This window comes from Chamaea fasciata, unplaced genomic scaffold (assembly GCF_029207755.1).
Source record: "Chamaea fasciata isolate MVZ Bird 193981 ecotype frontalis unplaced genomic scaffold, bChaFas1.0.hap1 SCAF_7, whole genome shotgun sequence".
In the NCBI taxonomy this organism is placed as follows: Eukaryota; Metazoa; Chordata; class Aves; order Passeriformes; family Sylviidae; genus Chamaea; species Chamaea fasciata.
The window spans coordinates 8,670,985-8,695,722 of record NW_027094092.1 but is presented as its reverse complement, the minus strand read 5'-3'; the positions used below and the strand labels follow the sequence as shown (position 1 = coordinate 8,695,722).

General features: G+C 36.1%; 1 protein-coding gene across 1 annotated transcript in view; it reads left to right on the top strand.

The window, feature by feature from the left end:
- The window catches only part of LUZP2 (leucine zipper protein 2), an 88,139-nt gene that overhangs the window by 17,087 nt on the left and 46,314 nt on the right, over positions 1–24,738 (top strand). Inside the window, exons 2-4 of the mRNA XM_066187469.1 lie at positions 14,483–14,600; positions 16,060–16,130; positions 19,062–19,140. Of these exons, the coding sequence (XP_066043566.1) occupies positions 14,483–14,600; positions 16,060–16,130; positions 19,062–19,140 (268 nt within the window). The remainder of the gene's footprint in view (positions 1–14,482; positions 14,601–16,059; positions 16,131–19,061; positions 19,141–24,738) is intronic.

Here is a 24,738-nt window from a genome sequence, read left to right as displayed (position 1 = left end):
CCTGCTTAGTGTCAGGTTGCATTCAGTAATCTTCACTTTATAAGATCTCAGCTAATCACAGAATTCTTAGGATTGGAAGGGACCTATGGGGACCATCCAGTCCAACCCACCCTTCAAGGCAGGCTCACCTGGTGTAGGTGACAGGGATGCACCTGGGTGAGTTTTGAACATTTTCAGGGAGGAGACTCCACGACTCCCCTGGGCAGCTGTTCCTGTGCTGTGTTACCTTTGGTGTAAAGTTCTTCCTCATGTTGTGGTGAAACCTCGTGTGTTTTAGTTTAGTGTCCATTGTTCCGTTTAGTGACAATTAGTTTAGTTTAGTGCCCATTGTTCCTCATTCTGTCACTGGACACCTCTGCAAAAGAGGCTGGCACCATCCTCTTGACAACTGACTTTGAGATATTTATATATCACTAATGAGTGCCCTCTCAGTCTTCTCTAGGTTAGACAGGCCCAGATCCTGTGGTCCTTTATAACCTTGAGCAAGTCACTGCACTTGTGTATGTCTCTCTGGGCCACTTGTCACTTGTGTTATTTATGTTAAACATAAGAGATGCTCCATCATCTTCGTGGCCTCTTCTGGACCCTCTCCAATACCTCCTTGTCTTTCTTGTACTGAGTAACCCACAGTACTCCAGATGCAAAAGCTTATTAGAAATCTGATTCATATCGGTAGGCAAAAATCCCTTTTTTACCCTGACTGTTGCTCTTGGAACAGAAATTTTTGTACCTAAAAATTTTATAAACTTAGTGTATAGGTAAATGCTAAGGTTCACCTTTTACTCTCTGTTAGTAGATGTGAATGAGAGAAAAGAAGTTTGAAAGCTCATTTTGACAGGTTAACCACTGTGTATTTGTAAGGTGCTAAAAAAACAATTCTGTTGGAAGAGTAGAGATTTGTAAATCATTTAGTTCTATATATACAATTAACTGTACTTGCTCTGGTCACTACTATGGACCTGGAACTTCTTGAAGTAGACTTTAGCTCTTGAAAAGAAATGAAAACATGCTATGTGTTCTGGCAATGTAATTTTAAATTGACGTTTAGGCTTTAAGGTGTAAATAAATTACCTTCTAAAAAATTTGCTGAAATATGGAAATCTGTTTGAGTGATACCCACCTATGGTTACTTTAGCACTGTAATACTAAACATGTCTGTAAGTGTTCAAGGCCAGATTGGATGGAACTCTGAGCAACCTGGTCCAGTGAAATGTGTCCCTGCCCGTGGCAGGTTGATTGGAACTAGATGATCTTTAAGGTTCCTTCCAACCCAGGCCGTTTTATGTATGGTTGAGTAACACTTTTTCTGATCTCTCTCAAGTCAGAAAATATACTTACTTGATGTGCAAACACTTTCTTTTTGCTTTTTACCTTTTCTTCTCAATGAGCAATTTAAAAATTACAATTTTAAGTTAGATGGAGCAAACATCTTAGAGCAACATACTCTTGGTCATGGGTCTGTACCCTACAGAAAAGCATTCAATCTGGAAAATAGGCAGGATTTTGTGATTTAATCTGATGTAAAACACCAAATTTAAGCAATTGTAGTTCATAAACTACTAAGGGGAGGGAGGAAAAAAATACAACAACTAAACCAAAACCACACAAAAACCAATGCAAAGGCAAATAACCCCCTCAAGCTCAAGCAGAGGAAATAATAAAGGCTAGATTTTTCTGTCTTGGATTATTTTGAGATGCCAACTAAATTTCCTTGTCAGTTTTAAAATATAAACTTATTTTTTAAGTGCAGTATTAAAAATATTATGGTCTGACTGGTGATTTGAAATATCTCATGTTTTGGAAAGGCATCTTTTCTATACCTTACTGAATGTTTATCCAACCCAAAACATGTCAGATTCCATGACACTTAAGTAACTTCGTGACAGTACTTTAGTAACTGACTCTAGCATATCAAGCAGATTCATTAAGATTACATATATTTCTTCATATTTACTGAATGGGTTTTTGATTGCATGTACATGTACTGTTTTCCAGCTCTTTATGTCTATGGTTCATTTTACTGGTAATTCTATTTCTTGGCCCATAAAGGAGGGTCTTCAATGTGTTATTAAGTTTTCTGGCAATAGAAAGTTGCAACTGAGAAGGATGAAAGAAAACGTTAGGAAAATGACACGAGGTCCTCCGTACTTGCGGAATTTCTTGTGCTCACGCTTTTGCTTCCTGTATGAGGATGGGTTAGTGAACAGTGAAGATTTCAAAGTAAAGGATGTGCGAATGATTGCCTGGCAAGCTCCTCTGTCCCTATTTTGGGGACCAAGGCCTTCAGACCATGTGACTCTGTAGGGCTAAATACAGGCACTCAAAATATCCAAGAACAACAGACCTTTTTAGCAGAATTACTTTATGTCTGTGCAGTAGCTGTACAGGTTTTATCTTTGCCTACCAATGTAAGCAGGCCTTTAAATTAGTTGAGCAGAAGTTGTCAGGAGAGAAATGGGTATTGATGGTCTGCCTCATGATTGAGCAAGAGAAACCCTCTTGCAGTCATTTCTGGAGGAAGATGGAGGAGTAGAAATATCTTGTAACTTTGTATCACAGATGTAGTAAGATTGTGCAGCTGTAAGGAAATACCTTATTACTAACACAATAAAGAAAACCCAGCCTGCTTGTCCACTTTGCACATGCCAAATGCTTTTTCTGGTCTTCGTTCTGATGGAGGCTCCTAGGGGTTACAGGAATTGTACTCTGTGTTTTAATAAATAAAATTGCATCCTGGTGCTAACAGTGCTACATAGAGAAGCGGCAGTGCTCTGCATTCAAATGACTCTCCAGTACACAAGAAAGTGAATATCCCTGAAATGATCAAGGGAACGGTAGGGGAATCCATACAGCCTGCCTATTCAATGCTGCTCGGTAGGAAAGAATGAACAGTGCTAGAATTTGGCATGACCAGCTAATTTCCTGAATGATGTGCTAATTAGAGAAGCAGACAAAACAAGGACTGTAGAAGCAAAATGTAACTTTAAACAAAAGCACCAGTTTTATGAGTTGATACTAATGTGGAGGTTTTTTTCTTTAAAGAAATCTGCACTGCTGTTTAGTTTTTTAAAACTTGTTATTCCTTGGCAGGCATTCCCCAAAGAAGAGCTAATCTGCTGTTTCATCAGTTAGAGTGAGAAGTCTGTGTGGTGTGATTAACAAACATGAACCTGCAATTAAATAAAAGATAAAGAGGTTTTCATGGTAAAACAAAGTAGGAAATAAAAAATGGTCCTTTGCTCATTTTTGCTCTTACTGATCTCAGTGGATTTGTCCTTACCTACAGGGGTCTACATCTCTTTATTTAGAACCTGGAGTTATAGACTTGAAGTACCATGAGAAGAAGCACTAGAATAAGACTTTTAATATTTCTGGTACAGGTTTAATGAAGCAGAGAAAGTGTTGTCCCAAAATAGGTTCTTCCACCTGGTGTGCAATAGGCCAATCCACACACAGAGTTGAGGTATGTGATTTATTTCCAGTTCTGCACAGAAAAGGGAGCTGGGTGGCAAATCCACTAAACCAGCACAACAACCACCAAAACTTTTCACTGTTTATGCATTTTAATAAACAAAAGCATTAATGTTCATTGGGTACAATTTACCTAGTTATTTTATTAATTTATATTCTCTCTTCTACTGGTCAATATATCTCTTACTTCTCATGTTAATTAGTCTGCATGCTCTTTCTCTTTTGAGTTGGTTGGTTTCTTGGGTCAGTGGTTATGGTCTTTCCTTTCTAGAATCCCCTTTTACCCAGCTGGAGCTGATTGCAGCACAATTGCTGAGTTATCCTTATTAGTTTCTTCCTTATCTTGGGGGGTTCTGCTAAATGTCCTTCTGGCCTGTAAATCCTGCATTCTTTGTGTCCACTATTAGTGGTACGTCTGTCCTTCTTCACGAGCTTTGTTAACCTCCCCTAGACCTGACGTCATTGAAGCATGTCCAGCCCTAAATGGTAACAAAGTAATTCTGCCAACAAGTAATTTGCCTTTCTAAGGCCTGGACTGCACTTAGATCTTGTTTGCTGCTCTGTTCTGTGGATTAAATCTCCCTTCTTCTTGATGAGGCTTGAAAGGTATACAAAGAACAAATACCAAAATCACCCTTTCTCAAGAAAATTTTACATCAACCAAATTTTGCAACAAGAAGAATGCCTTTATAAGTGCAAATCACAGTTAAAAGAATGTAATGTAAAAACCTATTCATAATGCTTGCACATCCATTTTGTATTTTATGTTTTAATCTTTGCAGGGGACTAGATTCACAGAACTGTGCTGTAGGTATGCCTATAAATCAAGCCTAGAAAAAGCATTCTCAGGAATGCTCAAAATTTCAAAATCTGTTTTGAGATGACTCTAAAGCAGTTATCAGTACCTCCATTGGTCCTGGGTTATGTGGCCACTACTCATAAAAGCTCAAACCTGTGCAGAAGGCACTTAGGTATCAGTAAAGCTGGACCACAGAATCTCTTTTTGGGTAGATACTGAGGCCTGTAAAGGCACAGTTTTACCCTAGTACAGAAATGTGTCCTCTTAAATATGAAGTTGGACATGTAATATATAAATCAGTTTTTTGCTAGTTTAGAGGATTTCTTTAGAGTACCTTATACTGAGAAAACTGTACTGAGCAGAGAGCTGTGCTGGCTCAGCCACCATACCTTATTTCACCTGACTGTCTTCTACTGCAACAATATGGGTAATCTCTGCTTCCAGAAAGCTTGCCCAGATTGTCTTTATCTCCCTTCCCCTCATTTTTCTCGACTTTCCCATCTCACATAAAATCTCAGCAATTAATTATATGGATAACAGCTTTCAGGTAGATACAACTGTGCTGTTGATGTAATTTCTTCTATTTTCCTTGTGATATCAGTGTAATATGTGTTTCCTAAATTTTCTTAGGTGTTAGTACAGCATCTTGGAAAACTGTGATCCTTGTCATACAGGATTTTCGTAAACACAGTAGTAGTAATATTTGAGGTAGAGAGAAAGAATAGCTGCACATGGAACTTGAGAATTATAAACATTCCAGTTGCTTGACAATTCAGTTTCTTATTGAGGGTTCTCGGTGTTTTCTCATGACTGTGGTTTGCAAGGATATTTTTGATGTTGGTTTGGAATAGTTGTTTTCTTTTTTAAACTAGCACCTAATTAAAAATGAAAGTATTTTAAATGTTTTGTTTTGTTTTACTGCAATTATAATCAGGTCATAGTGTCTAAAGAAAATAATAGAAATGCTAGTTTATTGAGCAGTCTCCCCTATAATTTTAGTGTATAGGGAGATATAAATCCTGAAAATTTAGGAATGCCTTTCAGTGTATGGGTTTTTTGGCCAAGGTTACAAATTAGTAGTCTTCCTCAATATAATTATTTTAGAAGTCAGTGGCCTTTCACATGCAAGGAGACTGTCATTTTTTTGCATCTTTTATGAAAGAGTTCCTATCTAGTGGAGCTGTCATTGCACCATCACCTTTCTAAGACTGGAGAAAGAAGATGACTGCTAATCCTAAACATTGTGTTGAAAGATGTCTTCACTTATCAAAAACTTCATTCTAAAAAGAACACACCTTTTTATCACACTTGATCAGCTTATTTTAGTAAATACAGTAGTCCAGTTGATACTGAGAGACCCAGTTCCTGTTCTCAGCTCTACTATGGACCTGCTATGTAACCTTGAGCAAGTTACTGCACTTGTGTATGCCTCTTGGGCACTTGTCACTTGTGTTATTTATCTGTTAAACAGTGTAGGGCAGAAATAATTATCTTTCATGGTATATGGAATTGAGCCTTTCTTATAAGTGCCTAAATAGCAATGTTGGTATTGAAATCCTATGGGCCCTACTGTTACACAAATAAATGAAATATTTGGATGGTAAAGTGGAAAGAATACTTGAGCTGTAAGTTTTTCACAATAAATTATAATGGAGATTTTATCTTGCCTTTATTGTGTGTATTAGAAACAGTTCTTTTTCCCTTGTTTACCTGCAGACCTTGATTATTGGAAAAACAAAATCAGAAAGAAATAGTTTAATCTCTAAGGCTCGGAAATAACAATACATTTATCAATGAGGCACCTTTCTCCACTGAAGATTGTGCTGCCTTCTTCCAATTAGATTTTAATTTTCATTGTCTTTGAAAAATAAGCTTTGCTTATGTTAAATCATAAACTAGACAAGACATATGTTTTCAGTCTACTTTAGTGTTATATGTATATATGTTATATATGTCTTCAATGTAAACATTTCCTGAAAAATCTCTTGAGTTCTAGCAAGTGCTTGTTTTAAATTCAAACTGCTGGTTGGTCAGTAAGACTAATGCGGTTTTGTTAGTGGGAAGTAGTTAACCTGTGGTACTTCGTTACTGACAAAGTTGAGTAGACTTTAGGTAGCTTTTAAAATAATGTGACTTCTTTACGGATTTGTCCTGATTAAGTTCCACCCCTGTTTTTCTGGGTTGTAAATGTTTGAGTACTACAGGTAATGCTTTCTCTTAATACAGTAAAATATCAGTCAGTAACCTTTATACAAAATAGATGTAGTTTTGCAGGTGCATACTAATGTAGATTTATGCTATAAACTCTTCTCAGACTCAAGGTTTGTTCTGTTCATTCTAGTGCATACTCTCTACTGCCTGCATCAAATTATTCATACCAAAATTCCTTCAAAAAAGTTACCAATGAGTGACAGAAAGTTCTTCTTTACTCTGAAATTCTCTCTGATGTGTATTGCCTCTTTTTTTGGGGGTGTCATTAGTCAGCCTCTGCTCGAGCACACCAAGACTGCAAAGTCTTTGGTCACTTTGTTCTTGATGATCTTGCAGGAGATTTCTGAGCTGATAGAAGTCCTTTCCTGGGTTGCTACTTCTCCAGCATATCAGAAGACCTGTTTCCTCAATATCTGCCTTAACTTTCTCAGTGAGATGCCCTGGGCTCCTACTGTGGTCAGTAACATGTATGTACAGCAGTGTGTATTGATGAGACAGATTTGTGCTCCTGCAGAATATTCCAGAGTATTGCTTTATTGCTCCCCAGGCAAACTCCAAAGAGAATTTGGTGGCTTATTGACTTTTTCTCTTTATTCAAATTGCTTTGCAGTTTTCTCTGTCAGGTGGAGCTTTGTTGCCTTTTTGGGGGGGTTTTGCTACCTAGTGAGTGTCATGAACGTCTCTTGGCTGAAGTGCACAAAGGAAACACATTGCTTTTCTGGGAACTTTTTCTTTTGCCTTTCAGGCACATGGTATAAGTCAAATATTCACAAATGGTTCACATTAGAAAATTTCCATTTAAAATGTGAATTATTTCTAATGTTGGAAAGGTTACTCATACTTTAAAGTAAACCGTAGCTTTAAACTCCTATCAATTTTAATAGAACTAAACTACTGCCACAAAGAAAAGATTAAATATGAAGCCTTTGTGTTGCATATAACTATGTTAATGGGAAGATGAAATATCAAACATATTTTAATAATATAGTGTAGCTTTTCTGCTGTGATGTTTCAGTTTAAATTAACATCTGGAATAATCCAGCCCACATGATATTACATTAATTTGTCTCAGCAAGTTAGTTAGATTTTGTAAATATTCCATGTATTTGTAAATGGTGGGAGAGAAGTAACAGAAATATCTTGCAGAAAATATGGAAAGAGTAATTTCCTCTGTGATAGTTGCACATCCTCTATCTGATGTAACCTGTCTTTTTTTAGCTTATATTTTCCTAACATTAGAGCAGTCATAATAACCAAGACATGCTATATGGGAGGTGTGAATTAAGGTAAGCTTGTTACATGTAAAGAGCTCTGATAGTTGGAAAATGCACAACCAGGAATGTGCTAAACTGGGATGTTTTTACAGATAGACAAAGTCACAGGGGAACCCCAATAATGAAGGGAAGTCGGCAAAGCAAATGCAGATATGACCAATATGATTAATGCTACATTTCTCCCTTTATTGTGTGAAGATGGCAGGTGTTATACACTCTATATAGTTTACAGTTACAGGAGAATTCTAATTGGCACACAGAACAGGAAATAATGTAAACTCTTATTGTTTACCAACCCTTTAAGGCAGCTACTGTGTCCACACCAATTACTATACTTGCTAACTACTATAAAACCCTTTGACCCTTGCTAACACCTTAAGTTATAATTCTAACTGCGACACACTCCTGGCACTGAATTTCTATATGCGCCACAACGCCTACAGGCCTCAATGCTGCGGCCTAAAGGCCTTAGCAATGTGGCTCAGTCTGGGTGATTCAATTATAGTCCATATCTGCTACAGATAGACAATTTTAAAATATGTATTCTTTAATATATTGCTTATTATTTTGCTGATGTCAGATTTGGTATGAATTGTTTAATTTGGGGATTTGAACGTAATGTAGAGTGGAAATAAATCCACTGTAGTGTAAAAATGTACAGAACTAATAGAACAGATTCTTTATTTCTGTCTGCATTTATCTGAAATGTGTAGAAATAAGCTAAGTGTATGCAGGTGTGAAGAAATCAAATAGTGTAAAGCTCATACAGCTATATTTAATCAGACTTACTTGGTTTCATTGGGTATGTACAAATTAAATTAAGATTGTGCTTGTGAATCAGTAGAATCAAAATCACATGAAACACTACTCCTAAGGTTTTGTGTCATGTCACATTTCACTGCATCACTCAGACAAACAGATATTCTCATTTCAGTTTGTGGTTGTCCAGGGTTTCCTATACAGGAAATAATGTTTCCTCATGAGTTTTCAGGATTTTTTTCCCCTTCCATAGATATTTTCTTTCTGTTTTTAATTTTACTTTTGGCAGGGTAGGTCTTACAGCAGGCACGGTTTTACACTACTGGATTTGTGTAGTGTAAATAATGAAATGGATGAATTAGCTGTAATTTAAATAAAATGTTAAATGCAGCAGGAAATATATCTGCTATTATCAACATCCAAATTGCTTGAAGAATATGGATTTGAGCTTAATGCACAGTACTTGATGCCTTTTAATTGATGAAGAAATGGATGCTATGACCTCTTAGATTTGTTTGTCTGGGCAAAGTATAAAACAGTGCTTTAAAAATGTAGTAGCAGCAATAGCATAAGTCCATGTTAGCAGTCCTTGTAACTGTGAAAACCAAAGAGTCTTGGGAAGCTCTGAAATTTATGGCTTTTATGCGTATTCGTTGTAAGGATATTTGGAAATGTTTGTTTAAAACCAAGAAAAAAGCCTAAACTGAAACTGTAAGGAAAGGAAATCTATTAAACTTCCATTCTAAAGTTGTATCCTACTGTTCATCTGTTGCATTTCAGTATAATATTAAAAAGTATGTTTAATATAGCAGAGGACCTAGCTGTGAAAGCAGTGTCATTTAGTCATTGATAGCTATCATTAAAAAAAATAGAAGAAACTTGCTGAGGAATATCTGCATCATATTTTTAGAGAATCTGTTTTTCAGAGTGAAAGGGACAAGACTAAGAAACTAGAAACAAGCTTCCCACCAGTAGGATCTATATGTGGAAATGTGTATGTTTAGGTATTTACAAGCTCTAACATAATCAGATTACTTTGGAGTGAAATTCTCAATGCCTCACTTTTCTTCCTAGATAGTTTTTTTTTAATATTGAGAGGTATCCTTTCCTAATTTATAATAGGATCTCAGGATGTTCTGATTGACTTTGGTTAATTCCTAGGTAGGTGACACCAACCAGTTTAAATATAGCCTTGGCCCAGAGCTTGATGGTGTGCTACAGCTCAGTAATGTGCTTGATGAGCATTCTAGGAAAGGATCACAGCTTATATATAGCTGCAGATATAATTAGCATATCTTTGCTTCCCTAGGAGGAGGCAGTAGCAGCAACATAACATTACCTTGTCAGTTTTGTGGTGTTACGCTTGGTCTGTTGAAGGTTGTCACTGGCCAAAATGACAAAGAAAAGGTACTGGAATAATGTACAAACTTCCCTGTATGTCCTCTCTTTTGGGACTTGTGGGAAGTGTTAGGTCAGACAGCCATTTTGAAATGTGTATGAGGATGTAGACTATTGTCCCTAGGAGAAGAATATTTAGAGTTATCTGTGTACAATCTTGCCTTTCAAAATCATCACCACCACCACCTTTTGGGCATCTCAGTTTATTTGCTGGGTTTGGTTCAGACGCTTCATTCTTCTTTCTTCTATCTCTGTATGTCTTTTGGACAAACAGTTTTTTCACTTGAGTTCATACTTTTAAAGGGCTGAAAAAGGGGAGAGAAGCATGCTGCTTCCTCTGGTTCCACTGATGGATGCAAACACTCCATCACATGCCAACACTGCAGCCTGTTAGAGGAGTACGTGGTCTCCCTGCTCACACAGATTTAAGAAAGAGGGACAGGAAAATGCTGCTGAAGATGTGGAGGAGATGGCCTTGGACATTGAGTGATGAGGTTGAGTTGCTCTAAATGTGGCTGGAAGCATACTCTTGGAAGGAGGTGTGCAGTGTGAAGTGGGTGTTTCTGAAGGAGCTGCAGCCTGTGGGTCACCTGCACTAGAGCAGGGATGCACCTGAGGAGTGGCAGCCTGTGGGTCACACATGGCAGAGTGGGACCACCCTGAGTGACTTCAGCCCATGGAGAACTCACACTGGAGTAGAGAAAAAGCACAAGCAGACCATGAGCATCAGGGGGAAAGCTGCTGTGCACTGTCCCAGTCTCCTGTGGTTCCTGGAATGGCTCAAGGATAACCTGCCATGCACATCCAGGAAGCTGAGATGGGGTGTAGGAGAAAAAAAGAGATTTGGTGTAGGATGAGTATGGGGAAGAGGAAGGAAGAGTATTTATAGGAGTTTGATTTTTTCTTGTCCTTCTATGCTCTCCTCTTTTCCAAGTACCCTGATCAGCAATCAGAAGTGGGGGTTTAATAACAGTTAGTTAAATTAAGGAAAAATTTCCCAAACTGAGACATTTTTCCCAGTGACAGCCCTTAGCAAAAGAAAAATCAGCACACTGATTTTATTTACTGGAGAAGTAGAGTTCCCAGATTCTCTGCTGAATGAACATGCAGATATTCCTGATTTAAATTTATATCTTAGCAAGAAAATTATTGATATTATGGTACCTTTTGAGAGCTGTAGAAATGAAAAGACAATATCAAGGTCAAATCTTCATTTCAGTTTCTAAGTCAGTGTATTTATTTAACCTGAAGAAAACTCATGAGATATAAAGTATTTAAATTCTAATGTGATTCTTTTAAGAGCTGATATATTTACACTTGTACAAAAAATATTCAATATAAAGGGCAGCTGTCAATAAACTATTATATAATGAAACTAGATTTAAAATTCTGATTTCAAATCTAAGATCTTAGTCCAATTAAACAATAAATGGCAATTGCCCTTGAAATCGATCTTTTTTGAGTCAGGTCACCTTTCCAGAAGCTCTTAATTTCATGATGGCACACAAATTTGTGTAGTGATGCTCAAAAGTACAGAAAAACTTTGTGTAATTCCATTTTTTCTATTCACAATTTGTAATATTTTCAAGTATGTATGCATTTATTCTTTTATAAGTGTCCCTTCAATAATGGTGGATCAGCAATATTACTGGGTTTTGTCTTTCCTTTCAGAATTGCAAACAGAAAAGTTGAAAGAATTATTTGTAGCTAGTACAAAACTCAGCCAGATCTCTCAAAATAATTATTTTTGTAATTAAAACCGGATTGGCTGTATTTGGTGGAGATGCTTGTTTGGTGTTCTTTGCATCTCTAAGACAAATGTTAACAAACAGATTTCAATTAAGGAGGTAACATCAGTTGTAAATAAGGTCCAGTGCTTGTTTCTACCCTTCCTAAAATTTCCTAAACAAGGCAATGATTTAGAAATTCTCATTTCAAGGAAGGGAGTGAGTCATCAGGCTGGTGCATGAAGTGGTTCATACGTGTCTGAAAAGACAAATAGGTGCATAGAAATGGCTGCTTAATGTAAGCAAATGCTGAATGGTTCTTTGTCTGAAACTCTCAAGATGAGATTTCATACATACATATCTATTTTTGTTGTAAATATATATGTTTAAACTGTAAATGGATGTAAAGGAATAACCGAATTACAGAAACCCCGTAATAGTGCCTGAGCTTCTCTGAGAGGAGACAGGGAACTAATTTTTATTATGTGCAGTCACACAGCTAAAATAATGCTACTTTGACTTGGTTCTGTTTTAAGGACTGTGTACAATATCCTTCCTTAAATACTGCAGTGTTTTTTCTCCTTTTCTAAATGTGGAATGAGGATTTAAAAGAGTCTTTATAGTCTTTATAATCTTTAGAGTCTTTTATTCCTGTCAGCAAAATATGAATTGAGAACACTCAAGGCAGGTAGCAGGGGTAGTAATGGACATCTTTATAAATACTAATTTAGTAAAAATAGAAAAAACTTTGAGGAATTCCATGATGTACCTAAAAATCAATGCATAAACAAGAAAAATATTTAACTGGTTTATGGGAAGTATGTGATAGAAGTGTCAACACTTCCAAAATACATAAAAATCCTTTGTCATAAGTGTATATGTACATGTAGTTATTGGAGTGGTTGTATGAGTGTGTATGCATACATATATATATGTTTGTGCTTCCCAATGGGGAAAAATGTTAGAAATAGCAGGAAAAAAACAGTACTGCTGAAGAGTCTAGGTCAAATATTATAAAATTAGTAATTTTCACATGTATTTCTCCCACTGAATGCTGCAGAATACCCTTCCCAGACACTGCCAGAAGATGATCATGTTGAATTCAAAATGTCAGCATATTCTAAGAAAGGAAAGTGAATGAAGGACAAAGGGCTTGAAACAAGATTCTTCTGTGCAAAGCCAGAACGTGCAGAAGTAAAATACCCTGTTGATTTGATTAACAGAAATTTGTAAGTGGGGAAATTTTTTCCCTGTCCACCTTTCCCCCTCTCCCCCACCCCAGTCTGAAACACAGTGTTAGGGTAATGCCCAAATACAAAATATAATGTGTGTGTCATTTGAGTATGCAGAATAGTTTTATCTGACAAAGGCTGGATTTCAGCAGAAGCATATCTGCTGATCAGCTTAATGCTTAAATGACTTTTCCCAAGTGTAATAGTTAATGCAGAATTAAATTAAATCAGGTAGAAGAGGGACTTGAAACTCAGGTTCGATACTATTATAATACATTATATATATATGCATGTGTGTATATATATATGTGCTGTAATTATATGCAGCCTACTTAATCTGGATAACCTGATCATTTTGGGTTTTGATTAATAAAAAATGTCACAGATTTTCTAGTTGTAAAATGTTCCTACTTAGAAAGACAGGAAAATCAGCATTGCAATGCTCTGTTGTATTACAGATTATTTCCATCTCTTTTGGTTATGGTACAATTTTAAAGATTCTTATCTTCAACTTCAAGTCTTAATGTTGACTTAGAATTACGATTAATCTTTTTCTCACTTAAATATGAACCAGAGCCTTGTGCCCACTTCCACTACCAAGAATACCTTCAAAAGATTTCTTTCTAAAAACCCACCTGATAATGCACTTTGCAAGGGTACTTTGTAAGCAGTATTTGTTACAATTTGGTACCCTCTTATCAAATCACCTGTTTTTCCTAGAATTTACAGTAGAATGCCCTAAACTAGTAATTATAGTTAGGGCACAAAACTTTTTTTAAAAAGAGGAGCTTATAAATAAACTGTTGCACGTTTGCTGAATGAGTGTCTTGGTTTAGAGACCAGTTTTAGGAGAAAGTGCTCTGGAAGGAGTGTTTCCACTAAAGAGAAGGGCTTTGGATATCCTTTTTTTTTTTTTTTTTTTTTTTTTTTTTTTTTTTTTTTTTTTTTTTTTTTGCCAATGGGAAATGAATACCAGTGGGTGAAAGTGAAAGACAAAAAGTAGAACTGTTCATTAACATAGCAGTGATACTTCTCTTACTTTCTTCTGCACGGTGAAGGATGATGCCATCTTCCTTAAAGACCCATATGCTTCATTCTGACAGGTACCTAGATATGGATGAGGTCTTCTTTCATCTTAAATCTTCTCCAGCTTCAGTGGTCTTATTCTGATTAAGTCTTCTAACATCTGGTTCAATTGGCTTACATGTTGCAGTTTTTCTTAATTGAACAGATCATCTTGTTAGTTAAATTCAGACAAGTGTGCTTGTGTTCATCAGGACAAAATTTCTGTATCTGTAAAGATATGTTTCGTAACTGATGTGTTTTCAAATACGGAATACATGTTACTATGCTGTGGTGAAACTATTTAATTTTTGTTAATCTAACATCAGCTTCATGAAATACACTATGTTTTTCATATAATAACACAGCTTCAGGCTGTTGGCATGGTGATGTGGAAAACTAATGTGTGTGAAACCTTCCTAAGAATGCTTATCAAATGCATGTGAGACTAAAATTCGATTATTTAGAAATCAAGATGAACTAAGATATGTTTTCAGGTGCATTGACTGATGTTTTGGGATGATCTCATGCTTTTATTCTTTGTGTTAGACAGGGCTATGAAGAACTGGAAAGACAGCTGAAAGAAGTCTTTAAGGAAAGGAGCAACATACTTCATCAGCTGTTAAAGACTTCCAAAGAACTTCAGGGAATTAAAGTAAACCTCCAGGTTAGACTCTGTCTCAGTTTCTATAGGATTACTTGCTTACCTCAGCATTTTCTTATTGGTGTCTTTTAATTACAAAAGAATGTGTTCCTTTTTATAAAAATAATTGAACATGTGTGAATAATTATTTTGCTTATTTTGTTGATCTTCTACATAATATAAACCTGATGGTTTATTGGAAAATTTTGTCCTAATGTGTTGAGACCTATATCAACTCAACAAAAATTAGTAAAATGTGAAAATAGAATACAGAGAAAGGAAGGGAAGGACAAGAAATACGCAGTATTAATGGAGCTGACACACATTTGTACTGGCAGCTACTGCAGAGGATGTCCTTTCCTGTTGCAGGTTGGATCTTTGCTGCTGAATTCCATACACTCAACTTAATTTAATTGCTTAGTTTGCCTTTCTAACACACCATTCACACAGTCTGACTGGATTTACTGGAGGGCATTGCTTTATAAGTTCAGCTGACAAACTGTGCTAGATGAGCCTGAAGTCAGAGCTGAGACTTCTCTGCTTTTAACTTTTGGGTCTCATGGATAGGCTGAAAGGGCAGTAGATTAACTTGCAACTCAAATCAGCTCTTCAGAGGAAAAACTAGATTGAAAATGCTGCCCTGGATTTGAGGTCCAGATATTCAGCTGAGGTAGCACTTGTCTTTTCCTAGTAGAGTCTGTTGGTCTGGTGAAAACGTTTAGACTCATTATCAGTTGAAGTTGGTCTCTGTATTTCATGCCATTTTAAAGGAAATTATTTTTCTGACAATGCATTTTTATCTTCATCGTTGTAAACTGGCTGGGAAAAATAAAAGGAGAAGCAGCACTGTCTGTTCACAGGAGAATACTAGTGGTGTGTATCAGTACTCTGCTATATTATATTAATATGTTATATTGTCTTATGTTCCAGACTTCTCTGGTTTTAGTTAATCAACCCTTTGATCTTTGGGGTTTTTGGTTTGGGAGTTGGGTTTAGTTTTGGGGTTTTTTTGAGTGTGTTATCACTGTTATGTAGGCTTTTTCTTACTGTTTAGAGAAATACGCTTCTTGTAGAAAATTTATTTTGTAATGTAGCACAGTTGAAGGTAGTATTCAGCAAAGTTAGACTGTGAAAAATTTTAGACTTAAAACTACAGAGATCCTGATATGGGCAAAGAGCTGTAGGATTATCTTCCGTATATATGCACACTTTCTTGGTCATAAAATTCTACTGCTTTTAGTCATTCATCTGTTTCTAAATCTGCTTATTGGATTTATCTCTCATTTATTATTTGAAAAATACACAGCTGTGTATAGTTAACTGTGTTTGAGTTACAGTAAAAGAAAAGTCAGACTACTCTTCCAATTTTCTTAAGTGGTAATGTCTGTAATTCACCAGGACTATTTTATGAACAAGAGCCAAATACTTGCACAGATTAATAATAAAAAGGATCTCTTTAGTAGAGTTTTTTTGTTGTTCCCAGTCTTTAAAAAATGATGAAGCATCAACCAAAACTGATGTGGAGAAACTTCTGGAACTGGGCCAAAACCAGAGGTAAGACACTCAATTCTTTCCTTCTCTTTCTACCTCCTGACTAAAAACTGTCAGACTAGCAAATTCCACCTTTCCTTTTACTATTTAGATAAACACTGCTGTATTCCAGAGTCTGCTGATTGTAACAATAAAATAAAGGCAAGAAACACTCTTTTTGAAACAAATTATGGATTTGCTGATATTGGACATAAGATGGTAAAATGCTATGGTGAGATATCTGCTAAAGAAAGGCATTTTGAATTTTAAAGGAAGATTTAGCCGTGAAGTATTCCTTAAAAAATAAATTCAGAATTTTTAGAAATATAAATTACTAAAGTGTCTAAATCTCTAAGTTTGGGGATGATGACATTTGTTCAAACCTCTTAATTAAATGTTTGTTTGTAGACACTCAAAATCGCTAGTCCATGTGCAAACAGGAATACTTGCACTGGATATTTGTGATGAGTGGAGTTAGGAGGAGAAAGAAGCATTAATTTCAAATTATTCATTGAGCACTTAAAAAATAGTCCCTGTGGCTGAGAATGCAAGTTCCCAGCCTAGTGCTTAGTTTCAATTTCCGTAGTGCTTCATTGCAAGTAAGTCTCATCATTTTGTGTCTCTTAATTCTTGAAATTCAGACCAGCAAATAGCAACATCAATCTAATTTTAATAGCAAGAAAACATAACTAATATAGTGACCACTTTTGCTGGAAAAACAGTATATAATGAATGCATCTGTACTTCATATTTTTCCCTGGGAAAAATATTTATTATGAAAGTTCATTAAGTTCATACTTGCTTAATTGTTAAAAATGCAGTAATTAAATTTCATGGCCATCTTACATCCACATTCACTGTGGAGGTACACATGGAAGTACATATGAAGTTACATTGCAACATAGAAACCTTGTAAGAAAATGACCTTCATGTCTTAAACACCCAATATATAAGGTCCACAGTACAATACCAGTAGAATTTCTTATTTTAACTGTGACATGTAACAATCTTTCGGGTATTCCAAGTAAATATATTAAATTATAAAGGCAAGACTTTAGCTATTGTCCTGTTTAATACTTAGGTGGCTTGGATGTGACTGAAGGGGTACATCTCAGCATCACAGATTTCCTTTGCACAGACTAAATCCTTCATCATACATGAATGCGGTTTTGTAGTGGTTGGCTTGTTGTACAACTTTCCTTTATGAAACTGAGACATGAATTGATTGAAAGTGTTAGTGGGCTGTTTACTAAATAGATCTTAGTTGTAGAGGGGAAAACTGAGTCTGCTAAAAGAAAATTTTACTACAAATTTCAAATATTCTTCCTAATCACCACTTGCAGTCTCTCAATATCCACCCAAAATTACATGCTGACTTTTGCTTCTAAAGCATTCAGACATTGAGTATACTGCACAAGAGCAGTTCCCAGAAATAAAGACTGGGTCAGTGCAATCTACTGCTGAGCAGCCCACTCCATCATTCAGAAAATGAAAGGTTTTTACAGTAGTAGTAGTAACAAGGAAATGCTTTGGGGCTACTTCTGTTGCTAGCTGTTTACACTTACTAGATTTCTTTTCCAGAGAGGTGTAAAAGTTCAACATATGAAAGAGGTATTAAAAATGTGCCAGAGAATCTTCATAGAATTTCACTAAGGAAAGGTCACAGTTTATTTGCCATGGTCCTCAGGCTATGTTTTATCTGCAGTAAATGAAGAAAAGTGAACACAGTATTACGCTTAAATCTATTGCATTGAAGCCAAAATTCAAAATATATCCCAATGTTAATGTTATGATCTTTCTTTGAACAAACATGAGCTGCATTTGGTCTGAGCACGACTTTGATTATGCTCCACAATGCTGGATGATACAGTAAAGTTTAGAATACCAGAATCTCAGCTTCTGTAAGTAAATGTTCTGCTGACTTCAAAATAGATTTTTTTTTAATTCCTTTTGTGCAAATTCTTCAATAATTCCCAAGTTGCAAGTAAAACTTGGTCAGCTACTGTGATGCCCCCAGTTTTATTCTTTCTGTGCATCATCAACACTTTGAAATGATGGCATCTGTTAGTGCTGGTGGTATATTGTTTTCATGCTGCTCATTCATTAGTTCTGTGCTAGTGTTGCTGAAATGGCTGAAAGTAGTAGTGGTTATCAGCTAAAAAGAAAGATGATCCAGCAGGTAGCAAGGTCTTTTAAAATTAAGTGGTTTCCATTCAGTTTAGTTTTCACAGGGCTAAATTATTATCTGTTACCATGTGTAAATTCAGTTTTGGCTTGATGCTTGTTGAGAGTTTATCCATACAAGCAGCAACCCTCCAAACGCTCTACAGCTGTTATGAAATGTCATTTTACTACTTTGCTGCAACTCCAAAGTGTGTCAGATGCTGTGGATAGAAAATTCTTGCAATTTGGAGAAAATCTCTGGCTGAATCAATGCAAAGGGTTTTCACTTTATTCAAATAAGGCCCAATCCAAGCCATTATCCTGTTCTTTTTTCTTTTTATGCCAGAAACTTCTACTGAATTTTTTGTTGCTTGTCTCTAGAAAGTGGCATATGAGGTTGAATTTTATCAGAGTATGATTTATTTGTTAGTTTTAAAGCAGATATAAACTATTTCCTACTGATAATGTCTCCATGTCAGTGCATTTTCACTTGCCTATTTTCCTCACTCTTTTCGTGCCAGTCATTTTTGTTAGAAATTATGCACTGGCAGCTGTTTAGCACAGCAGGCCATTCAGCAGATAAAAAGAGTGGCCAGTTTGCATCATAGATAATTTTTGTTTTGCTTTGGAACTATGCTTCATGGAGTCATTATAATTTTATTTGTAAGTCTCATACACAAAGTATATCTGTTTGCTCCTCTGAATAATTAAATGTCCATTTTTTCAATCTGAAGATTATTTCCTAATGGAAACTTGTGTTGAAGTTTGTGTTCTGTGTTTTCAATAAACTAGGGAAGTGAAATCTCTCCAGGAAGCCTTTCAAAAGCAGCTTAATGAGGCAGCTGAGAAAGCAGAGAAGCAGCAGGCTACCGTGAGTGATTCTCTCTTTCCTTATTTTTGTTATTTTTCTGTTGTTTCTTAATCATGCCTTGAGAATTTATTAGCTAAAAAAACTTTGTAAAAAAAAAAAAGAATGGATTTCACATATATGTTAGTACTCTGCAAGCTTCAGAAGAAAGGTGATGCAAAAAACTTGAATGTTCTAAAATATTAAGATTCCTGTCTTCCCTTATTTCTGTGGAATTTAGGGGTGTTTATACACTTTTGGAGACTTTAGACAGAAAATTTAGGCCTAAGTCCTCTCCCTGGTGAATGATCTTTATGGACCCACATATCTCATCTATACTAATATACACTGTCATATATCTATTGACTTTTTAGGAATTACTATGGATTTTCAGCAACAAAATAGTAATGTCTGTTTTTGACCATAGTAGAACTAATTTTCACTATAGAAGGTATTATTAAGTCCTATTAAGATTTCATGCTTTATTGAGATTCTGTTTCTGGACAAACTGCACAGTTGTTTTGACTTTCATGTAGCAATGTAATGTTTTGGAGCATAAATAGTCACATTTTGCTACTGTAGGGGAAAAAAGTAGAATCATGTTTGCTTAAGATGAAAGTATATTACTGTGTTGATTATTAATATTCCTATAACATGGACACAACTGAGCATGAGTTGACTAGATACTAATATCCAGAGGTTCTTTCAAACCTTAACTGTTTTATGATTTGAACTCTGGACTTGGAAACAACCTGCTAGAAGTGTTTATAGATCTATTTTATATTTCATGTTGGATAACTACTGATTTGTTGACTAAAGTTTTGCTGTCCTCCAGGGTCACAAAACAAGGCTTTGTGCAAGACAGAGGTTCAAATGTAATTATTAAAATCAACAAATATTTACAATACCTTTTTTCGTATCACTATGATTTGTATGTGGCTTTACACCCTTGGTGAACAAAATGTGAGAGTGTATGATTTCCTAACTTCTAATTAGAAACAGCATAGATTGTGGACCAATCGATTCCTTTTGCAGGTTTCTTTCAGTTAATCTGATTTTTGAAAATACATTTTTCCCTTTGTTGCTCAAAAGTCTGAAGAGTAAAGTTTGCTTTTTATTCTTGTGTACCACACAACATATAATTAGTGTAATTTTGGTACTTGTATTTTTGTCTAGAGAAAAAAAAAGAACTTCTGTCCTCTTCAGGAGGGAAAAGAAGTGATCTGAAAGCTGTATTGAGTTTGAAAAGGATAGTATAGTTTGGTTATCTTTCTTGTTTTAAGATCCTTTTGTACTGAGACAATCTATAAATTGTCTGTATTGAAACCTAGAGTCTTAGAATGTTAAGGGGTTGGAATGGACCTTAAAGATCATCTAATCCCAACCTCCCCTGCCGTGGGCATGGGCACCTTCTACTAGACCAGGTTACTCCAGGCCTTATTGAACCTAGCTTTGAACACTGTCAGGGTTGGGTATCCACAACCTGCCCAGGCTGCCTGTTCCAGTGCCTCACCTCCCTCCAAGTGGAAGGTTTCTTCTTAATACCTAAATTTCCCATCTTTGAATTTATCCCCGTTACTCCTTGTCCTGCCACTGCAGTTCCTGATGAAGGGTCTCTCTCTGACTTCCCTGTAGGTCCCTTCACACACTGGAAGGTTGCTCTGAGGTCTGCATGCAACCTTCTCTTCTCCAGGCTGAACAGCTACAACTCTTTCAGCCTGTCTCCATGGGGGATTGCTCCAGTCCTCTCATCAGCTTTGTCACCCTCCTCTGAACTTGCTCTGACAGTTCCATGTCATTCCTATGCTGGGGACACCAGAGCTGTACACACTACTCCAGGTGGGGTTTCACAGGAGCAGAGTAGGAGGGAGAATCACCTCCTTCAATATAGTTCTGAAGTAAGAAAAAAATAGTATCTAGTTGTCTCTGATAAGTACTCAGAACATTCTAGTTGAAAGTTGACTTTTTTTTCAGGTGCACTGAATGCATTCCTATTGGCTTTATTAGCACAATGAATTCTAGTCCTACAAATGGAAGGTGGAAAACATATTTCATTATTGAATCTCTTGATTAGATTTTGTACTCTAGACTAATTCAGGTGTGGATTACATAAATCTCAGATGCAGTGAATGGATTTGTGTTTGTTATATAGTGCTTTTTTTTATTTGAGCAACAGTGCCTTGTGTACATTCAGTCCCACTCTAGCACTTGGCAGAGCACAAGATTTGTTCTATACAAAACAACATCTGCCATTAACTGTGAGCAAAATATCACCTGGTGTAGAAACCAAGAAGCTCCTCTGAGTGTATAACAGAAGCTGGCTTGGAGTGGTGGCAGATGGTTAAAGATTCTGAATTCTTGAGCTGTATTCCAATACTTGCCACTAATAGCTTATTAAACTCGATAATAATTCTAAGAAAATCAGAACTGTGTCCTTGGTTTGTGACATTTACTTTATGCCTCAGAGTACAATGTACATAGTGAAGCTCAACAACACAGTGAGACTGAATGAATATTTAAAAAGTGCATCAGAATCCTCAAATGAAAATTCCAATAGAAATGGAGATAGATATTACTACTGACACACATGGTTATTTTATACCTGGTTTGTCTATGTGTTTGCTCTATGTTTTCTGAAAACTATTTGAAATCTATGAAAGAAACTCTGAGTGCTTTAATAATGGAAGACTAGTGAGAGGATGGGAGCTTGAATTTAATTCTAATTTAATTAATTGTGAACCTTGTTTCTAATCACATTTAAGCACATTTTATATTCTAGGACTTGGTGAAGTGTATCTTGATTTTCATCAGAGTAAATGAAAGTAGAATTATGTTTCACAAAGACTAATAAACCACTGGTGTGGGGGAGAAGGGTGGAAATACATATTTCTTTTCTGCACTTGCCAAGGAGACATAGTACAGTGATTTTGTTAATTTGCTTTATAAATTAAACAGGTAACACCTTCCTGAAGGTGTTCTTCATTAGGTCTGTGTAAAAGTGTAAGTAATAATTCATATGAATTAAGTCAAATTAAATGAAAAATAACTGGGAAATTACTCAAGGACTCTGACCAAAACAAAAAAACAAAGGAGACAACAACTATACATTGGACTTCGCATTCATGTCTTCTTGTGCAACATGTGGCAAGGCTTTTCACTAGCACAGCATAAAGGATTCATCAGAAAGAGAGATATCAATGTTACTGTGGTTGCATATCCATTTTTTGACCCTTTAAGACTAGAGGAACCGAGAACTGTAGGCAGCAGAACAGTTGCTGTTCTGAGCAGCTGTTGAAGTAAGTGTTGGTGGGTACCAGCTCTGGCTGGTGCAGAGGGCAGCCAGGGGTGCTGCTGCTGGGTAGGAACAGCCTTCAGAGGGCAGAAGCAGCAGCTCAGGCTTGAGGAAAGTGAAAGGACATGTAAAGACATTCCTGTCCTCTGGAGCAGTAATCACACTGAGGGCTGACTTGGGGGATCTTAACCAGGAGTGAGCACTGCCTTTCTGGATTGTGTCCTGCGTCTGTAGCACTAACAGAGAGCAGCAGCAGTCTGTCTTGGGATAGGTCTTTCCTAGAAAATTTATGGCAGATCTCAGATACATTTATGTCTGTTTCAGCGGTTTTGTGTGGGAGTATAAAATGTGCAGAGAAACACTAGTTATGATAAGGATGGTTTAAATTTCAGACTAGTCCTGCAAAATTCAAGGTCAAATACAGTCTTCCAGAAAGACTTTGGTTGTGAAGGAGCTTCTCTACAGATCGTCTCACACTAGAACTGTAGATTATTTTATATCTAAAGACCTTTCAGAAGGACCATACTGGGTTTAGTCATACAATATGCATATAAAATATGTAAGACATCATTCCAAATAACCTGATGTCCTCTTTAACAATCCTTGAAAGTTGACAAAGTTTTTTGTTCTGCAATTAGCATCAAATATCTAAGCAATTTGTATTAAGTTTTATGCAGTGAGAAAAGTGTAATTAATGTTAAGCTATTATCTCTAAATGTGAAGTGGAGCCACTTCCAGCAACAGAGTTGGAGATCATAGACTAATTTTCACTTCTGTTAACAAGGCACAGAGCAAATGGCACATGTAACTTGAAAGTGTTTTGCTTTGTTTGTGTGGGATTTTTCAATGAATTTGAATAAATAGAATAAGTATTGATTCTGTATGTCTTCATTAGGTTAAAAGGCTCTTAGAGCTTTTGGGAGACAGACTCCTTGCTTGACTGTACTTCATGCTGACTGTTCTCATGTTAAGGAATAATTACATTTTTAGCAAGTTTGCAAACTTATTTCCCATTTACTGCAGTTAAAGTTTATATAAAGAGCTGGCTGGCTCTGGATGAGGGAGAAGATAAACATGGAAACACTTTAAAATAATTTGGCTAAGTAAAGTGAGTTTAGTCTACCTTTTCTGTTTTATTCTGTTGGTATTTTACATCATGCCAGCATTTTTAAAGAAAATGTGCTATTGGATTGTTTGGCAGTACAGATAAGGTACTCTCCATCAAAATAAAGGAGAAAATACGTCTGTGTAATTTCCTTTCTTCGCTCATTGTTCATTATGAGAACTGAGAATTAAGTAACATTTTATGTATGACTTAAAAAAGAAACCATAAACAATATGGGTATTTTTAAGTCAGTAGGGTTTTTCTAGTAATAAAAACCTAACAGAATATGGGGAATTTGATTCCGTATTATCCCCATACTTGGAAGTTTTTTAGTAAAAAGATCTGATGTTCTTTTCCCTTCAAAAGTATTTGTTTTTTCTAGTAAAAACTTTTATGAATGTTCATAAAGTCCTAAATGTTCCTTTGACAAAAGTTTCATTTACTAATCAAACTCTAACTTGCAGTTTAGAAATTACGTTCATCTTGGAAATACTAATAGGTAAAAGTCTATTCAGCTTTGCTTTTAGAAGTATTTAGCACTCTGTAGAACAATTTTTGCCCAAAGGAAAGAATATTTTCTATGTTTTACATAATAGCCTAGACAGTTCTCTCTGGCTTTTGAAGTCTTTTTTTTCACTATAAGTGGAAAATTAGAGCAGGAGAATGAGCACTGAGTATGCCAGGGTTTCCAGGTATGGCCAAAATAGTCACGTGTTAATGAATGAATTTCAGTTACACCTTAACTGCTCATTTTAGTCCTGAGCAAGATACAAGAAGTCTGGAGGTGAGTGAACATGCTCACAGTTGAGTCTTGGCTGCTGATGTTAAATTGGGATTTTTCCATTCTCTCATGAATAACTACTATTGTCTGACTCTTAGAATTAAATCACTACCATCTGCTAAAGCATTCTCTATTTTGATGGGCAAAAATTTAATTTAAACATTTCAAGGTCACCAACTGCTATGAGTAAAGGAATGGAAACTGTTGTCCTTAATAAACATAATAAGCTCTGAAACACACAAAGCTCTGAGTATCTTGGATGACTCTCTCCAGGATATGGAAGCAGTGTCCTTGCTTAGTATCGAAAAGTTCAGCCTTAGGACAATATATTTTCATCATGTATTGTCATAATTGCAGCCAGAATGCAATTAATGGCAGACAACACATGTAAAGAGGTCAAGGTTATTTTCTTTGCTATTAATTTAGAGCTGGGTATAAATGTCT